This window comes from Strix aluco, chromosome 6, assembly GCF_031877795.1.
Source record: "Strix aluco isolate bStrAlu1 chromosome 6, bStrAlu1.hap1, whole genome shotgun sequence".
NCBI classification, from domain to species: domain Eukaryota; kingdom Metazoa; phylum Chordata; class Aves; order Strigiformes; family Strigidae; genus Strix; species Strix aluco.
The window spans coordinates 41,655,752-41,674,116 of record NC_133936.1 but is presented as its reverse complement, the minus strand read 5'-3'; the positions used below and the strand labels follow the sequence as shown (position 1 = coordinate 41,674,116).

General features: G+C 40.6%; 1 protein-coding gene across 3 annotated transcripts in view; it reads right to left on the bottom strand.

The window, feature by feature from the left end:
• Nucleotides 1–18,365, bottom strand: part of DRC11 (dynein regulatory complex subunit 11) — a 111,755-nt gene that overhangs the window by 83,388 nt on the left and 10,002 nt on the right. For all 3 annotated transcript variants that reach the window (XM_074829803.1, XM_074829805.1, XM_074829804.1), the window contains exons 2-5: nucleotides 17,199–17,523; nucleotides 13,536–13,649; nucleotides 11,156–11,344; nucleotides 10,364–10,435 (exon numbers count right to left, since the gene is read on the bottom strand). In XM_074829803.1, coding sequence (XP_074685904.1) covers nucleotides 10,364–10,435; nucleotides 11,156–11,344; nucleotides 13,536–13,649; nucleotides 17,199–17,523 — 700 coding nt within the window. The remainder of the gene's footprint in view (nucleotides 1–10,363; nucleotides 10,436–11,155; nucleotides 11,345–13,535; nucleotides 13,650–17,198; nucleotides 17,524–18,365) is intronic.

Sequence of the window (18,365 nt, the reverse complement as noted above, 5' to 3'; positions counted from 1 at the left end):
GTATTTGCTAGTGTGCTCCAAGTCCTAATTTCAGAGGTCTCCCGCAAAGACAAAAAAGCCTCTATCAAAGGCCAGCTTATATTTAAGATCTGTTATTCGGTCTTTTTCCATGCTTCGACCAGGTTCCAAAAATCACTAACAAGTGCCAAGCAAATTTGGTTTCAGAAAGCACACAGCGGGACTGCACACTACACAAAGTAAGCGCAGAGGCCCTGTTCAGGAAAGCAATTTACTGCCTTCCCTGCATCTGCAGTGTATGACTCGTGCTATGCAAAAGGCATTGGCCAAGGCCACCAGTGAGAAAATATTCAGGAGGAAGCAAGAAGAGCAGCATGCTTTTGAAAGGCAGCTGCACATGCTCTCTTCCTGAATATATGACCCCAAACATTGCCTTTCACCCTGAGATGTTACCTTCACTCAGTTCTCAGTTTCTATGGAAGTCAAGTGTTTCCAATCTTCACCTTCACCAGCACCTATTTTTAAGTATAGCACAACTAATATTAACACTATTTATTTGGATTTCACCTGGATTTCACCATTGTGTGCCTTACTAATATTAAATGAACCTCAGAATAGCCAGATGTTTTCTCAGGGTTCATCTGGAAATCAGAGGAGGACCCACAAGGACTGCTTCCCAGATTGAGATCTAGAAACAAGATCTACTTCCCCCAGGCAGTTTCCCACTCAACTATTTGTTTCACTACAGCAATGCTCAAGGGACTGTTGTTCTGAGAAGTTCCCATCAAAGTGCTGTTGCCTAGAGGTATCGGTAGCAGGGCTGCTACCCAAGAGATGAGCCAGCTAGAGACAACATGACTCTTCCATGACTTTGTATACTGCCATAACATGGTGAGAACAGACTCTGCACTGCATGCAGAGGACAACCTACTAGATTTCGTAATTAGATGCTCACCAGGGAAAGCCAGGGAAGGGCTGTTTCATTTAGAAATATGTTTTCTAGTTGAAGATATGTGAGGAGAAAAAGCATACGGGAAAGAAATCTGGAAGCACAAGAAGGGGGACTTGAAAGAGTATTTCCGTGAGCAAAGGTAGGTGTGGTGAATGCTGATGATGTCTTGCTGGGTGGGCAGAAGGTCCCTTCCCGTCTCCTTTGGAAAGTGATAAAATCAATGTTCAGGCCTAGGTAACCCTCATGTGAGGGGCACGAGGATATCTTCAGCTTTAGTGAAGGTGATCTGCAGCCGATGGAGAAAGACGGGCTCCTCCACAGCATGCATCTGAACGTAAGGGTGAAATGTCATGAGACGGCTCACCAGATGAACAGCTCATTGGTGCTGGGAAGGGGCAGTTCCCCCTACACCCTAACTGCTGGATGTGTGGTCGCTCCCTTCTCCTGCACAAGCTCTGGCACTCACCTGACCCCTGCAGTGAACCAGTTCAGCTCTCTAAGAAGTGGAGAATAATCCCTTTTGTTGTGTGTGTCCCCCTTCCCAAGCCCTACCTCTGGTTAATTGTCTCCTAGTATGATGAGGTGAATCAGCTAGCCAAGGAGGCAGCTGAGGGCCAGAGCCATAGTAAGAAAAGTGGTGGGTGAGCACAGGACCAGACCAATGTGGAGAGCAGGATGGCCCATGGCAGCAGCCCCGACAGGAGAGCTCCTCTGCCAGCTCTGAACCTTTCCTCCGCTCAGGTCCTCCTCTGAACTGCTCTCCCCTGAGTCCTGAGGGAGCCCTTGATGACGAGCTATTTGTCACTGTGAATTTACTATCAGCATATCTTTCATCAGTACCAAAGCCAGGAGAGGTAAGAACTGTTTGAACTGGCAAGAACATGCCCATATGAGCAAGACCAGAAGTAGGAAATTCTTATCTTTAAGTGAATTAATACAGACCTTATCTACACTTGGGTCCAGAGTCATGAAGCTGGTGTGGACACAGTCCAGGTAGCTCTAAACTAGCTGGCTTAGATGCTGATAGCAAGAAGGCTACAGAACATGCTCTGGTTGGCAAAATCCAGCCAAGACCTGAGTAAATATTTGTGCAGCTATCTGTCTGAGCACCATACAGTTATCAATATACCTGCTGGTACTAGTTTCTGAGCTGCACTCAAAGCCCTAAGGCTGAAGTACATTCATAACCTTGTAGAACATCTTATGAAAAGAAGATCTGTTGTATTTGACCTTCGTATTTCTTTCGTTTTCTTTTCCAAAGACTGTTTTACCACGAGAAAACAAAAAAACCAGGAACAACATCTACCAATAAGAGTCCAGCTACCCACCTTTGATAACTCACTAAAGAAAGGAATGAAAGAAAAGGGAAAGTTGTTAAGACTATTCTCATTTGACCATCTTTTTTTCCAGTCCTATTGATTTCTTGTTATTAATATTTTCTAAATTAAGGTATGTGGAAAAGGGTTTATTTACATGGAGAAAAAGGCCATTGCTGATGTGAAATGTGCTGTTGCTTGATTGCTCCTATTGCTGGGAAAGAGAAGCTGGCTCAGACCTAGACGGCCAGATAAACTGGGGAGGAGGGTAGGTGTTGGAGAGGAGCCAGCAAGACAGGATGACACGGCAGGTACAAAAAGACACTTGATCTGAGCAGGAGTCGGCGCTGCCAGACAAGCCGTTGCGATGAGTAGCAGGGAGATCCGTTAATAACAAATGACATCCTTTGAAGTTGGCCTAGCAGTGGCCAGACAGTTGCCAAACCTGGGGGTCCTCCTGTAGTGCAAAAGCCTTGGCAATAACACGCTCCAGCTCAGATGGGTGAGGGAGAGCGTGAAATGAAGAGCGGAGCTGGCTGTGATAAATGAGTCCTGAAGGGTTCGTGGCCGTCTAATGTGGAACATACGCAGCATGCCCTGTTTACGAGTGAAGACCAGGCGGCCGACACATGTCAGAAACTGAAGGCTGGCTCCTGTTCTGGGGGAGGAGAAGGAGAAAAGAGCTGAATGACATTGAGGAAATTATGCCAGTTATTTGATTTTTAATTAAAATATTACAGGTGAATGTACAGCTGGCCTGGCTTTCTATTCTTTTACTTTGAAATCAATGCAGTTATGTCAGCAAAAAATGAATTGGACTTGAGGAAAACAAGGGATGAAGAAACATCAAAAGAACTTACATGTAGGTGGGCTAACAAGTAAAATGGAGGCTATCTTAAAAACTGCTTCCTTGGCCTATGAGAACTGATCCAAGTGTAGTTAAGGGTGTGAACGATCAAGAAAAGGAATCTGTTGGTAAAGTATAGAGAACAAGAAGATGAACTAGATAAAAATTGAGTGTGGAAGTGAATTTAGCAACACAACCTAAAAATAGATGATTCAGCAGCAGGAGCTGCTGAAGAGATATAACAAGATGTCCAGAGGATGTAATTGTACCATTGTTTTAGCTGTCAATTCTCTACCATTTTTCATAGAAAATGTTATTTTTCATAGAAAATGCTTTATTTTGGTCACATAAAAGATAAACTGAGGAAAGAAAACTGAGTCCTCAGCACTTAATGGATAGTATGAAATGTTTTAGATTATTACAGCACCTTAAAAGAAAAAGCTATGAATAGCATAACTGCTATGAATTGGAGAACACTGCTTCCACCTTCTTGCTTTGCAGTTGAAGAAAGGCACTATGTTAAGCTTGCTTTCTTTTGTCCATAGTGTTCTAGTCCTAATCACAAACGTATGTGTCACCCTAAACCTCACCAGCTTCAGAGTTTAACGCATTCCTAACCCTGCCTCAGTGATGAGGAGACAACTGCAAAACCTGGGGAACTTATTTTCATCTTCAAGCACTCTTGTGTCTTCAGATGGAGACAGAGTCTCTATGACAGCCCTGGTAGAGTTTGTGTTCTCTAGCCAAGGAGCAGACTTCAGAAGAAAGTATGTCTGAAAAAGCTTTGGCCATCTGAGGAGGCAAGAGAGAACCAGTAGTGAAATGGCAGAAGGAGTGCCAAGACAGATGGACAGTGTGAGAGGATGGTTTCAAACAGCTCCCGCTGGAACGTCTCCCAGCTGGCCAGGCTCTGACCTGTGTGCCTTGCAGTACTGCAGATCCATGTGGCTACATGCTTGTTCTGGAGCTCTAAAGAGTTATACAGACACAATATGACGAGTGCTGCTGTTATGGCCCTCTATACTTAATGTGCACGTTAAGGAAGACAAAAGCCAATTTATTTCTAACATCGCTTCTCTCAGCACCTCTAATGTTTCTGCTTCTGAATCAAAGGGGGGCATTCTACAGTAGGACACTAATAAATAGCTTTTCCTTGGGGGAAGAAGCATTTTCCCATCTTTAAGAAATTTCTTTGCCCATGTGAAATTCAAATTTGTTAACTTGCCCTACAAACAGCAACTCATTTAGAAACAAATTACAAATATTAGATGGAGACAGTGAACTTGATAATGCAATGCTGCCACATCAGTTGTAGAATAATGCATCTTAATGAAGGCTTCCCATGTGAATAAACCATTATATTTACAAGCTTTTCACAGTTAATGACCCAGAACTGGATAACGAAACTCACATTTTTAGTGTGGTCCTCTGTCAGCAAATGTATACATATTAATAATTGATGTTGCTGTAAAAACAGGACATAATATGAAGATTCCTGAGTTTGTGGGAAAATAGGACTACATGGTCCATTAACTTAAAATGCTTATCTAATGTTTGATGGGCTTTGTCTTTAAAATCCTTGTTTAAATTAATAAGGCAAAATGGACATTTGTCTAAAAGAGAGTTTTATTCCAACTCATCAGTCACAAGTATGCTGATGAGAGTGCTGTTAGATTCTTCCGTTCTTTACTCCTCCTCCCTCTATCCTCCCCAAAGAGAATTTAGGTTTTATAAAAGTGGAAGACCCACCGGTAGAAGGAAGGAAGACGCTTCCTACACCTCCCAGGTAAGCCAATGTGATGAAAGTCTGTGCGTTTTCCCTTTTTGACTTAGGAACTCAATTGCACAGATGACTCTTTCCTAGCTTGAAGAGCCTGCCTTTCTGCTTAGTCAGCTCAACAGCTCTTTCCAACGCAGACTGCTTTATTGTTCATTATAAAACACTTAGAGGTGTGCAGGCTGGCTGAACATGCTTAAGGCTACAGCTCTACATATAGGAGGCCCCATGCTGTGGAACTAACTGCTCTTCAATTGTTCCATTACGACTACACTTACAAGGAAAGATAGTCTTCATTTCAATGAAATAAATACATTTCATTTTATTTCACGTTTTAAGGCTAACATTCATATTATGCCTGAAAGGTAGATTTACTGCAGTTTTTATTACCAGGTACTTAATTTAGGACAGCTTCTTTTCTTAGGCCTGAAACAGCACAGCTGAAACACATGCTGCATGGTTTTATGGGACTTCTTCCAGTGAATGTTCTGCTACAGACAGCATTGCCCATAATTGTAATCTTTCAAAAGATGTGCTAGTTGTGTAGCGTTTTACTGTAGACTGCTTATTTTCAGTACTAGTATAGTTTGCTTCTCTGGAGGACTTTCTTTCCTAAGCAAAGTAAGTATTTTTTAAAGTAAGTAGTTCTAATGGTCACTTATTTTCACCAGTAGTGAAGGTGAGATTTATTTTTTTTCTCATATTTGGGCTACACGGGCAAGTAACTCCTTACTAAGTAGACTAAAAGAATTCACCACCTAAGCAACTGTAGTCTTGTTCTTTACTTATGACTGTTATTCTACTGAATTGTAAACTGTGATCCAAATTATCTTTAAAAGTTTGATATAGGAGTTAGCTATGTTCTTGTTTTCTCATTTCCTCAGTGTATTTTGTCTGGCTGCAGGAAGAATGTATTTTAAAGAGGTCTCTTGGCTGATGAAGCTTGTATTCATATAGGTTCCGTGGTACACGAATGGTGATAGCCACATCAATTATATGGCTGAATTCCTAAATTAGGCACAAAAAAGGAACAACTAAGCAAAATATATGGCATTCATTAAAGCTTCCCTACTATATGATTCACTCCAATGGCTTTGCCAATTAAAGTAATTGTCATACGCATTCAAACAAAGCATTTGTAGTAAGAGGCCTTGTTAGAAAAATATTGAAAATGGCTGTTTTATAGATTTATATTATATTTATAAAAATATTGTCATGTAACACTTTTTAATAAGATAAAGAAAATTTGTACTAGAGAAAACATCTATATTCATGACCATATAAGTTTACATAATTTTGGTTATATTTATTTCTGATATTATAACCGGCCATGCTGTTAAACTTCTATTAAAAATGGCAAGTATGTTTTGGACTCTGAAAGGCAGTGATTTCATTGTTAGTGTGACTCCAGCCAACGAAAGCCAAATTATTTAGCGGGCTTCTTGCTTCCCAGAGTCTTTCTCTTTCAAAACTAAGCAGGTTTAAAATTTCTCTTGAAAACAGGACAGATTAGTTATCACTATTTAAATGTGTATGCATGCCTGGTGAAATAACATATAACTTTGTGCTGACATCAAAACGTCATCTAGGTTGCAAGTAAAACAGAAGTTATTTTAATCTTATGCTTGATAAAAAAGCAGGCCTGGTGTGTACCACTGCTGTAGCTGCCCACTTTCAAGAGCTGAAGAAATATTTTAAATTTCGCTTACTTATGGAGTTTGTAGTTTCTTAAATCCCATATAACATTTATTTAGCCATAGCCTATAATGTTTACGCAGAAGGCTATTATGGGAAATGCTAATTTTTTTTCTGACTGGATGAAATGAATTATAGTTATCAGGAATTCAAAGAACAAGGAATGTTTGGCAGACTGTTTTCTCAGATATAAATAAAAGCATTATCCAACATGCCTAAATTAGGGTATGCCTAAAAGAGGTAAGGAGGAGAGAACAGTTTTTTATTTAAGACCATATAGATTTTTTCATGTGAAAAGGATATAGAGGAAGGAAGAATGGTGAAAATACTATGTGAGAAAATCATAGATCAGCATGTATTGTGCTACTAACTCTTTGGTAAGGGCTGAAATTACGGAACAGAGCAGCGTGAGAGCTGTATAGCTGTAAATCAATAGATGTATCTGTGAGACAAGAAGGCGTTTACATGTGTGCATGTACAAAGCATGCAGGGTTCAGTCCTATAAATTGTTTAAGCATGTGGAGCGCTTGGCTCCAATGGGATTGATTACTTGTGCTTGTTAAGTGAAAACATGAGCAAGGGGATGTCAGGCCTTTGGAGTACTCCTGCCTCAAAGGTGCAACAGCAGGCTGAGCCCCTAAACCGGGACAGATTTTGTCTTGTCTTTTTGTATTCCTTGTTCCTAGGCTTCTCCTACCCTTCCATAAATCAGTCCGATTGCAAACCGTTTATCCTAACATTTCACGTTAAAAACAGCTTTTCCTCTTTCCAGTAGCCTGTGTTCTGAGATTATAAGTGTAACTTCCTGCAGGGTCTGCCCTGTCAGGAGAGTCTGTTAGGGAGAGCGCTGAGTGTAGATCCATTATTAGGCTTGGGCTGTTTTGTACCGCTCTGAGACAAAGTGGTTGCCAAAAACCAGTTCACACATCCAGTTACACCAGGCTGATAGCTAGCTTGAGCTGCAGCAAAATGAAACAACCACAGCAACCTCTAACTGGGGTGTTTAATGACACAGAATTTATAAATGCCAGAAATAGACGAGTGGAAGTACGCACCAGTTTAAAAAACTGCAAAAATGGAGTAACTGAGCTGTAAAATAGTCAGAGCAAGGTTTGTTTGGACGGTACGTGCATGTTTTCAAGACAATTTAATGTGGTTTCTTGCAACATCAGCATGGTCGGTGTGGCTTAAACACAGACCTATGCCTGGAACATTGGTTATGGTGGTCATGCTGGAGTTGGTAGTAAACAGCATTGTGGGAGCAACGTGAGAAAGATCAGGAAACAGGTCAGGATACAGTTATCAAGATATATGTGCTCTTAGTGAGGCTTGCTTCTCTTTACAAATTAAACCGGTATTGCAAATTGTGATTTATCGGAGATTTAGAAAAACATGTGCTGGGGGAATCATGCTGTTTCTGCAATTAAGCTTTAATAAATAATAATAATAATGAGGCTTTACTTTTGAGCCAAGAAAAGTCTCTGGAACATAGACTTCTACTCTGTCATCAACCAAAAGATGAAACAGAATCGAATTCCAGAAAAGATACATAAATTTTTCTAAAGCAAGTAGACAGTAAAGAAAATAATACTGAATTAAGTAAAAGACTGGACAATTCTTGGTCTCTGCATGTTTTTCTATACTTTTTAGGCCAACATAATTGAATTTTTCCAAAAATCGTTATTCAGAACTTCAAATGGACTAGCTCTTTTTGCAAAGCAGTCTTTATATGAAAGTAACATAGACATTTTTAAACCAGCTAGAATTATAAGAGAAATTATATTTATTGCAGTAAAAGTCAAGCCTCCTTTGGGATGGACTTGGAGTAATGGATGGCTAACTCTTCTAATTTATCTAAGTCGTGCAGCATTAGAAAAGCAAATTCAACATATTTACACATGAAGATCTGTGGTCATTTTTTAGAGGGCTGACGTGATCATACATCAAAGGGACTTGACCTTTGGAGCTCGCTGCATATCTATCAGTGTGAACCAATGTCTGCTTGCCACTCACTTCCTTTGGAAACCATGGAAGGGAATGCAGCATGAAAAGTAAAAGGGAAACACAAATGGAGAATATAAAAACACTAGAAAGAAGAACGGATTTTTTTTTTTATTTACAATTTTTTCCCTATATCCTTTGATTATGTACTTCATAAAGAGTAAGAAGGCTGAGTGCAGAGTTGCAAACATCAATTCTCTTGCTTCTAAACGGAGGTCAGGAAATGAATATACTGTATGTGTTTGGTTTTAATTCCCTTAATCCCTATGATCATATAGATTTTCTCCCCATAAACTAGGCTGTTTACATCCTAGTTATCAGTTACTCCTACCATTGGCCACCCTGAAAATAGTGCTTGGCTGTGAACCCTCCAATAACTGATACCAGACTTAGATTTTGTTTTTAGTTTTAAGACTTGACAGAAACCATCAGGGGATTTGAGAGGAAATGATCCCTTGTTTTGGAAAAGGTGTAATTTCTAATTCATTTTCAGTACATCCTAAATATTCACCATTTTAGGTCAGCCCTAGTTAAAATCTCTGGGAATTTTCTCTGTCTTAAACAGAGGCAGAATTGGCACCCAAAGCTCTGTTTAAGTATGCTGGTCACATTTACTATTAATGACCAGCACATATTACGGGCAATAATCCATAAAGTGTTATCTGTATTTAACATGGCAAAGCTTAGGTAAATGTACATGTTACTTCCTAAAGATAAGATTTTAAGGTCATTCTTAACTCATGATATATGTTCGACAAATGTATGGTATAGGGACAATTAGTTTTCACAAACCTATAACGTAGCTAAGGGTAATTCCATTGCTGGGCAAGAAAATAATCCAAATTATCTGGGAGAAGCAGAAAACATGTTCTAATTCAAAATTATTAGTTTATAAATTAATCATTTGAGAACTGTAGAACATGAAGGTGTAAATAAATCTACCGAACGCGAAGCAGTGATGAATGTTTCTGTAATGTGGTGCTGTAAAGCAGCTTTACTAGAACTTGGTGCAAGGGCTGCGCTGCCTTAGCTGGAGTTGAAGCTGTGAGGCTTGATGCTCGTTAGTGCCTAATGAAGGCACCCAAAGAATTGGTGGTGGCCAAAGAAAATGTCCACTGTAAAGAGTTTATCCTTTTCCTCAGGTACTTGCTAGGAAGGAAGATGTTGGTGGGAGGAAGAGATGTACCTTCTCTAATTGTGGGAGAAAGAGGTTCCTTCTGGAAAGGGTGCTTTCCTTTTTTTCTTTCACCCCATGCAATCTAACTGACCATGGACAGCTGTTCCCTGCCCTGTACTTTTGCAGTACAATTTGAGTAATATTTTGATTATTTCTACATGGACTTATGGAAATACTGACGTATTAACGTGGGACTTCTAATGTCCCTTTTCCCTACTCTTTGACATATATAAGCAGTGGCTTGCTAAGGGGTGGGAGAAGACTTTGCTGCTTTAATTCTATTCCAGGAATAAGACACCTCAAGTGTCCTGGAATTATGAATTAAAAATTGATTCATAACTTTTCCTTGCTCTGTCATGCCTGGGTCAAATGCCCCAGAACCTGGGGCAAATTCTACACCGCCTGTTTCCACATCTGCCATATACATTGGACTATATATATAGGACAAAAGCATGCAGCATAAGACAAATTGTGCTACTTCTGTGCCATCTATCATTTCAGTTTAGTTCTGTATTCCTTAGAGACTCCTTTTAAAATAGGAAGAATCTTAGAAATTAATTTCTCATCTTCTACTAAATTACAAAAGTCTGAAGAACAAACAGACTGTGGCATTTAATATTCTCTAGGCAGCACTACTTACCATCCCCAGAAATATCATTTCCTCTTCTCTCATTTTCTCTGTTTTCTTGCGTTGGATATATCCACGCCAAACCTGAATTGTAAACAAAACTCTAATGAGATAAATGGGCCTTGTTACAGCTTCCTTTACTGTGGCAGACACAGGAAAAAACAAATAGAGGAAGGAAAGGCACAATATACAATTGAAACTATTACTCTTTAACAGGTTGCCATCTGCTATTTTTTTAAAACAAATGCCAAGGTTTGTTATCCCCTCACACTGTGGTATATCTAGCTTCTAAACACAACAATATCAGGGTTTCAAAAAGTGTTTAGACTTAAGGTTTAGACTGAGCTTCTGTTCTCATCATGCTAAATTGTCTGAATTATTAATGTCTAAGGATTTTTTCTGGAATTTAGCAGCGATCTCCTTTTGTCATCTTTTCAAGATACGGAATGAACTCTTTCCCCAGAGATCACAGGAAAAGGTATGAATTCTCTGAGATGCACTGGATTCCAAGGGGATGCCAGAAAGAGCAACTGAGGTCATAAAAATCAGAATGGAAAAACAACATGTAGGTTATAAAGTCATCCTGCGGTGCCAGTACAGGACTGTTTCCATAGATCTTACAACTAGGGTCCTGTCTCATTTTGTTAAGTGGCTTAAATGATGCATTTCACCTTGCTAGACACCCTGAAAGCTATCATTTCAGAATGCTTCCCATCGTATGAGCTGTGTGTCTGTCTACAGCTGTTCTGAACAAAACACTGTTATTTGGTTTCACCAGAACTATCGTTAAATCGGAGATTTCACCTTTTGAATGCAAGTGGCGGCATCATCTGGACCTGGACCCATCTGGACCTGAAGTTTAGTTTGTCTGTCTTTCCTCTCTTCAAGGTAAATTTGCTTCATGAATGCTGCTCGACAACGGCCTTGGCGAGCCCGTTCTGCAACCTGGATCACTTTAATGGCTTCTTCAAATGTCATGACCTTGAGAGGTTTCTTCAACAGTACAGCCAAAAAGGAATGGACAAAGCAAAGTATTAGTTATGTGTTTTGTTGACTGCCTACCTCAGCAAATGAACCAACCAATGAACTTCTTGTGGACACTTTCTAAAACAAAAAATCCCTGTCACAAACAGCAGAGACTCCTGTCTCAGTGCTATCTTGCAGTATCTTGGAAGTTTGATATCTTGAGACATGTGTTTGTCTGAGGGCCTTCAGGAGAAAGTGAACCTGATGTGTTGATGTGTGCCAAGGAAAGCCTGATGGCTTTCGTGGCAAACAAGAACAGCATGGTGCTGAACTATACCCATTTGAGAAAAAAGACAAAAAGAACAACAGGGGTTTGTCCTATTAAAAGGAGAATTTCTTAGGCTATGGAATGTCTTCCTTTTACTTTTCTGAAGGGATGGGTTTCAGAATGTGCTGCTAGGACCCCAGCTCTCTTGCTGAACGGAAGGACAGGCTGTTCTAAGCCAGCCCAGGCCTGGGCAGCCCAGCCCAAGTAGAAGAGGCCTGGGGAAAAACATGTGAGAACAATGCAGCTGGAGAGAGGGACTCCCCCTTCTCGCTCCGAGAACTCTTGTTTAACCCCTCATGCTCCCCATGGAAAAGCTGAATTATTGTTCTTTCTTGACGTTAATCCCCCTATTGGAGACAGTTCACATTTGATGTTTCTATATATATTGTGTGGAGCTCACTATACTACAGTTTCAGCAAGGCTTTCTGTAACAGAATTGCATAGAAGGACAAATGATCTGCAGAGCAGGCTCCCTCTGATGAACACCACTGTTTTCAATTTATGTTAGACTGCTTCTAACAGCACTGCCGTGGACACTGAAGAATACAGTGGTCTGTTACACAGCAGTTTGGATTTCCTGAGTGTACACAGCTTGCTAGGATGCATGCAGAAGTGCTGACGACCCTCTAGCAATCCCAGCGGTGACTGAACTGGAAGTGCAGCACAGGGCACTGGCCTCATACTGTGTGAGATTATTTCATTCATGATTATTGAATCCTGTGCCTCTCGTGGCATCCTGGCAAGGGAGACCTGGATCCTGCCAGAGCCTGAAGTGCAAAGAGCCTGGTGCTTCCAGGTGAGCTGGCTGTATGCCACATAGTCTCATCTTAATGGATACCATGCTGAAAAGGGGTGAGAGCAGAACCGTGGGAAACAAAAAGCCTTCAAGATGTAACGTGCTGAAACAGAGGATCTCTACAGACCAACATCAGACTAGAAGAGCAGAGAATTTACCCGGAGATTTACTGTGGAGGCCAAGAGGACTGCAGCTGCCCATTAAAGTAATCTAGCAGAGAGCCTGTGCTCTGTCTCTGCAGACTGCCTCTGTCTGACTGGTGCTGTTTCCTTCCCTGGGAACCTTTCCTCCATTGCTTTGTGGCATCAATACGCAGACTTCCCCCGCCGGCACAATTACTGGTGGAGGATTCAACGGTTGGGGCAGTGCAGCAGTTTGACTGAGTGGTCTGGTCAGGACTGTCTCTTGTGGCTATAACATCTATGAATCGAAGTTGTCCAGACATGTAGGCACAGTTGTTTATTTCAAGGGGTTAGCAATGACTGCTTGGAGGCAATGTGCCATTTCCAAAAGGTCAAAAGTATATCAAATCCAGAACAGTCTTCACTGGACTGCTCATGTACTTCTCTGTAATGACTTTTGCTCTGCCAAAACACAATTTTCTACTCCTCCTAGCAGCTGCAGCTCTATAGCTGTACAGAAGAGACTGCAGTCATTGTTCAGAGGTTATAAACAACTGAATACTAACAGTTGTGCTGACCTGAACTCTGAGTTTTGCCCGTTCCAGTTAGGAATCCTGGTTCAGTAACTCTTAAGCCCAACTTGATTTCAGTAGGACTAATTAGGTGATGAGAGTTAGCTAGACAAATAAAGCATCTACTATCTTGGCCAAAGTGCTGCCCTTTCTCTGACACTCTCACGCATAAAGCAGAGTTGATTTATTTCAGTCTTAACCAGACTCAAGATGTGACTGGATATTGTTAGACAGGAAAATCTAATGTTACTTTCTATTTGTGCCTTATCTGTAAACAGACTTTTACTTCCTAACTGCTCTAAAAGTACTTTTCACTTCAGCGGTTCATGCGTTCAGGCACATGTGGCTATAAACTAACACAAGTTAAGCATGTTATTATGTAGGTATGTGGTACATTTACCTGTGTTTGCAATCCAGCATCAAGCAATATCTGATCAAGGATTTTTTCCCTCTGCTGCAGGACTTCCAGCTTTTCTTTAATGAAATACCTTGGGATAGGTACTTCTATGTCTTCCTAGATGAAGAAATAGTCATGATATGCTTTTTAGAACTGCATTAAAATCACATTACTTTTTAATTGAACACCTTTACCAAGCAATTAAATTGGACCGAGATTGCTGCATATTTTGGAGTGTTGGAAAATTTGACCTCTGTAACAGCCGCTGAGCTGTTACTTTGCAATTACTTAAGGCCTAATTCAACAAAAACAAATAAATCAACCCGGTTTCTGAACCACGGCAGCCCAGAAATCTTTCCTTTTATAATGGCTCAATTATATTATCAAACTGCTAAAATATTTGGCAGGGTTGCTGGAAATTTAAATATGATTTCCACTGAATTGAATACCTCTGGTTGTATGATTATCCTACTTCTTTTTTTAATCAACACGAAAAAAAGATCCGTTTTTAACCATTACAAGGAACCAAAGCACAATTCTGTTTGTCTACAGGTATTTCTACTTGTAGACAAACTGTCACTGTCTGTGCCACTAATATCTCAGTCACCTCTCAATATCAGGTGTGATTAGAAGCAGCTGTATTTACTTGTTTCCATCAGTTAAAAAGATGTAACTGATTCACATTTCTACCAATTCTTCTCCTATAGAATTTCACTCTTGTTGAGAAATGAAAAGACACAGGCAGACAAAAAAGCTCCCTAAAAGTTAAGATGCTGCAGAGTGGCATAACCTGTTCTCTGCATCGGATTGAAGACTGGAGACAATTCTTCAAGAATAATTACTGGCAAGTATACTTCTTTTGTGGTGGTGGGGGGGGAATGTCTCTTCATATGTCCAGTTCATACTGGTCCCATGTTCCCTATATACTGTTTCAGGAATATTTAGAGTATCTCCTCAAGCAAATGATTTACCCAGAAGGATAGAAGGTGGGATGGGGAGACAGCAGTTACCCTGTCATGCTGCTCAGGAGGAATTGCACAGTCAAGTTAAACAATAATTTATCCCCAGGTATATGTGGACACTTGGGTCCTTTTGCCCAAGTAGCCTAAGACAGGTCCAAGACTTAATGCTGCACTATCAGTGCTCTCTGTTTCATCTGCTATGGAAACTGGTGGGCTTTGACCTGCTTAGGGAGACCTTTGACTTGAACCTTTGCAGCCTGAATGCCAGCTTTGGTGTGGACAGATATGGAGGAGAAAAGTGCTGGCTGTAAAGAACAAGCACCGCTCCTGCCTTGACACGGGCACATGTAAATGTGCTGCCTGTGAGCTCTAAGGCCTTCCAATTTCTAAAGCAAGAATTTGCAGGGAAGGCTGTGGCCAATGAAAACAGCCCCTGTGAACTGCTAACTTAAAAGATTTCATTACTAATTGCCTCAGTTGCACACTGTGCAGACTGGGACATCCCTATTATGGCAGCATAAGAAAGCTTCCAAGTAGGACTGTGTTTATCCCTGTTGATTTTATCAATGCAGAGGTCTGGTCTACTAAAGTTTCTGAATATTTATCTTAAGCTCCCTGTTTGCACCTTCCAACATCCTTGACTGTTGATGGAAATGATTATACTTTGTAGTTTATGAGTGTAAATCACTCCAGGATGGATTACAAATCTGGCTGTCTTTAGGTATAAGAAATCACACGGTTAGTTTGGACACCCTTGCGTAGGATGAGAGGTTCTTAGGCTGTCGGGTAGCAGTGTGAGTCAGTCAGTGTAGGGGTGATGAGTATCTCTGATGTCTAACCTGGGCTTTAATTACAAGTGATTCTGGACTGTGACTTTTACTGATTGTAAAGATGAGATCAAAGCCATAATACTGGGGCTGGAAGGGGTGGGGAATAGGGAGCCTGTTTCTCTTCATAATCTCTTTTTGGGGCCTAGCATTGCAAAGTTAGGCTTGTGATGTTTATCCTCAAGTCAAATTTGTAGCTTTTTAGCCAATCCCAGCTCCACATGGGATTTGTGTATCCAAATACCTTTACAATTACCCCAGGAAATGGAGTGATTGAGTGTTGGAAGGCAACCGTACAAAAACATGAGGCACAGAACTACAGAAAGATGAAGTGAGGCCTTACAGCGACACAGTAAAAAGTACGCAATATCATTGCATAAGATATGAAATGAGGCTACTCCGCTGTGTTCTCTGCCTACAATCGTGCTGGATTTTAGCCCATGATAATACAGTGAAAGGAAGGACTGGAGATATTCTTTCTGGGCAGATTCTTTAAGAAACAGAAGTTATTTGTCAAGTATTGGCCAGCAGTTTTGTTTTGTAACCAAGAATATGTGATTATTTTATAAAAAAACCCCATAAATATGTATTCCTATATACTATAGAAAATAATGTTTTCTTTGAAAAAGCCTGAAATCTCTTCAGTGACTTCTTTTTGGCAGTAGGAAGGTATGTCATGCCTTCTTAAAATTAAGGTGTGGTGCAGGAATTTGAATTTATGCTTGTTTTTTAATAAATGTCAAGCATGACTTTCCAGACTTGCCAACTTTTTCCTGCAGGTGAATTTACTGATAAGTAATGAAAACAGCAGTCCTTAACGATTTCAAAACATGATTTGAAGGATGAACTTTCCCAAAGATGTGTTCATACTCTCAAGTACGCCTTCTCATAGTTTAAAGTAGTTCTCTGCTGCGATTAACGTAGAAGGTAAAGAGCTGATGAAAATGAATGGTAATTACTATCCTAAATTTGCAGAGTGAAATACACACGCAGTTGCGAACAGAAACATGTTTGCAAATCTCAAAATAATGCTATAATGATATTTGGCAATTTATCTCATGTTATCACTGGGATCCTGAAAAAAGCAGTAATTTAAGCTTCAACTCTTTTTCTTTAGAAAAGCAGCGGTACCTGAGTTTGACAATAGGTGGAGCTGTCTGCGAGACAAGTAACCATCTTTTTGCAGCTGACTTTTCATACTGCTTTTAGAGCACAGCTTCAAGACTTTGCCTTATTGTCATATTCATCTGGTTCAGTGGGCTGTCTGTCAGGGGGCTGCTTTTACATCAGGCAGTCCTGAACCCTGGACGTTGAACATGCTCCCAGCTCCTGCCTCCTTTACAATACACGACTTGTCTCAGATTTCTTGTTTTAGTAGTTGTACTACGAACTAGTAGACCAGACTATGCAACTTTTAGCATTACCTGGAAGAGGCCTGGGGCCAGGCTGACTCACAGTGATGCAAAGGGCAGACTCAAGTGGGACTGTACTTTAGTTATCAGTTGCCTATCCCATGTTAAAATCAGGCAAAGCCAAGCTGCTGACATTAATAGTGAAGCTATCTAAGTTAATACAACTTAATGTTAGGACACGTGCAAGAGAAAGATGCACAGAGCTTGTGCTGTTAGGGAGAAGCAGAAACGCAACACAATGATTGAGCAGATCAGCATTTAAAATCTTGCTCACTAAAATCTAACGCTCATCATAGGTCAAATATACTCTGATCTTTAATAATTACTGATCACCCAGTACACTAGTGAACATGCAGGAAGCTAAATCACTTGGTGGCACTTCACAGACCACAAGTAAATGACTGTCCTTAAAACGCGGGATAGGCAAAGTTCCTATGAATTTTCTCATAATAGAGGTAGACCTACCGGGAGAAGCTTTAGATCTTCCAGGATATTATCAATGTAATGAAACTCCGAGTTGTCCAGCCCCACCATCTCTTTTTTTACTTCCAGGATCCGACCCATCACGCCATCTAGCACTTGCCGAATCACTGTCCGTTTCTGCCGGTGAATGAGTTGGTCATAGGCCATCTCCAAGTTACGGAAGATTTGCATGTATTTGATGTAGGAGGTGACCAACATCTTGAATACTTTCACACGGTCCTTCTCTGGCTGGAGGAACTCTTCTCTTTCTCTCCGCAGCTGGATGTCAAGGTCTTTCTGGGCATCTGTCCACACCTTATTGTAAGTGCTAATTGACAAGAGGAGACTATGTTAACCCGACATGAAAGTAAGAGTTAGCACACAATGATGCCAGGGCTCTATGCATGCAGATTTCTCAAAAAAGCAAGCTCGGAAATGTGAGCCATTATATTTATAAGAAGATTTCAACTAATGGATTTTAAAAAGCCATTCGCAAAAGTTTCTCTTTTTGATCATTTTAAAAATAGGAATCTTAAAATGTTATTTTATTAATGAAAGTTTAAAAGTTAAAAACTTTTCGACTTCATCCTTAACATAAGCTCGAAGCTGCAACCCTGATAGGGTCATGAGTTTCATTCAGTTATGCTGAGATGATGATTTAATAGAAAAGGTGTGTCCCGTCCCCACCCCCTGTCCCCTCCCCACCCCCAAACCCTTATGATGGGGGAAGGTCTCTTTTAGGTCTTCCCGTGTTTGGGATAAGAACCAATTGATGATTCTAAAGTGTGTGCTGCTTTTCTGCCTTTCTGAAGTGGTTGCTCAGAGCTAATTGTAGGGTAAAGGCTGTGTTGGTGCTAATGCTAGAGCGTACCTGTGGGCACTACTTTGAATGTGAAGTGAGGAAAGTAATTTATTTCTGTGGCACCAACTGTTGCACTCCAAGCAATTGTTAAATGTTCAGTCCAGTAACTAGAAGATTATGTGACATGGAAGATGTCACCTAAGGCCAGCTACATTTCCAGAAGTGATAATGCTGTTTACTTGGCAGTGTTGGTAGGAATAGGTGGAGCTCTGATGTGAGCATGGGCTGGCTGTCAGTGGCTTTTCATGGTAAAAGCAGACCAGTGGCAGAATATTGTGGGGAATCATCCTAAAGGAGCAAGAAGTGGC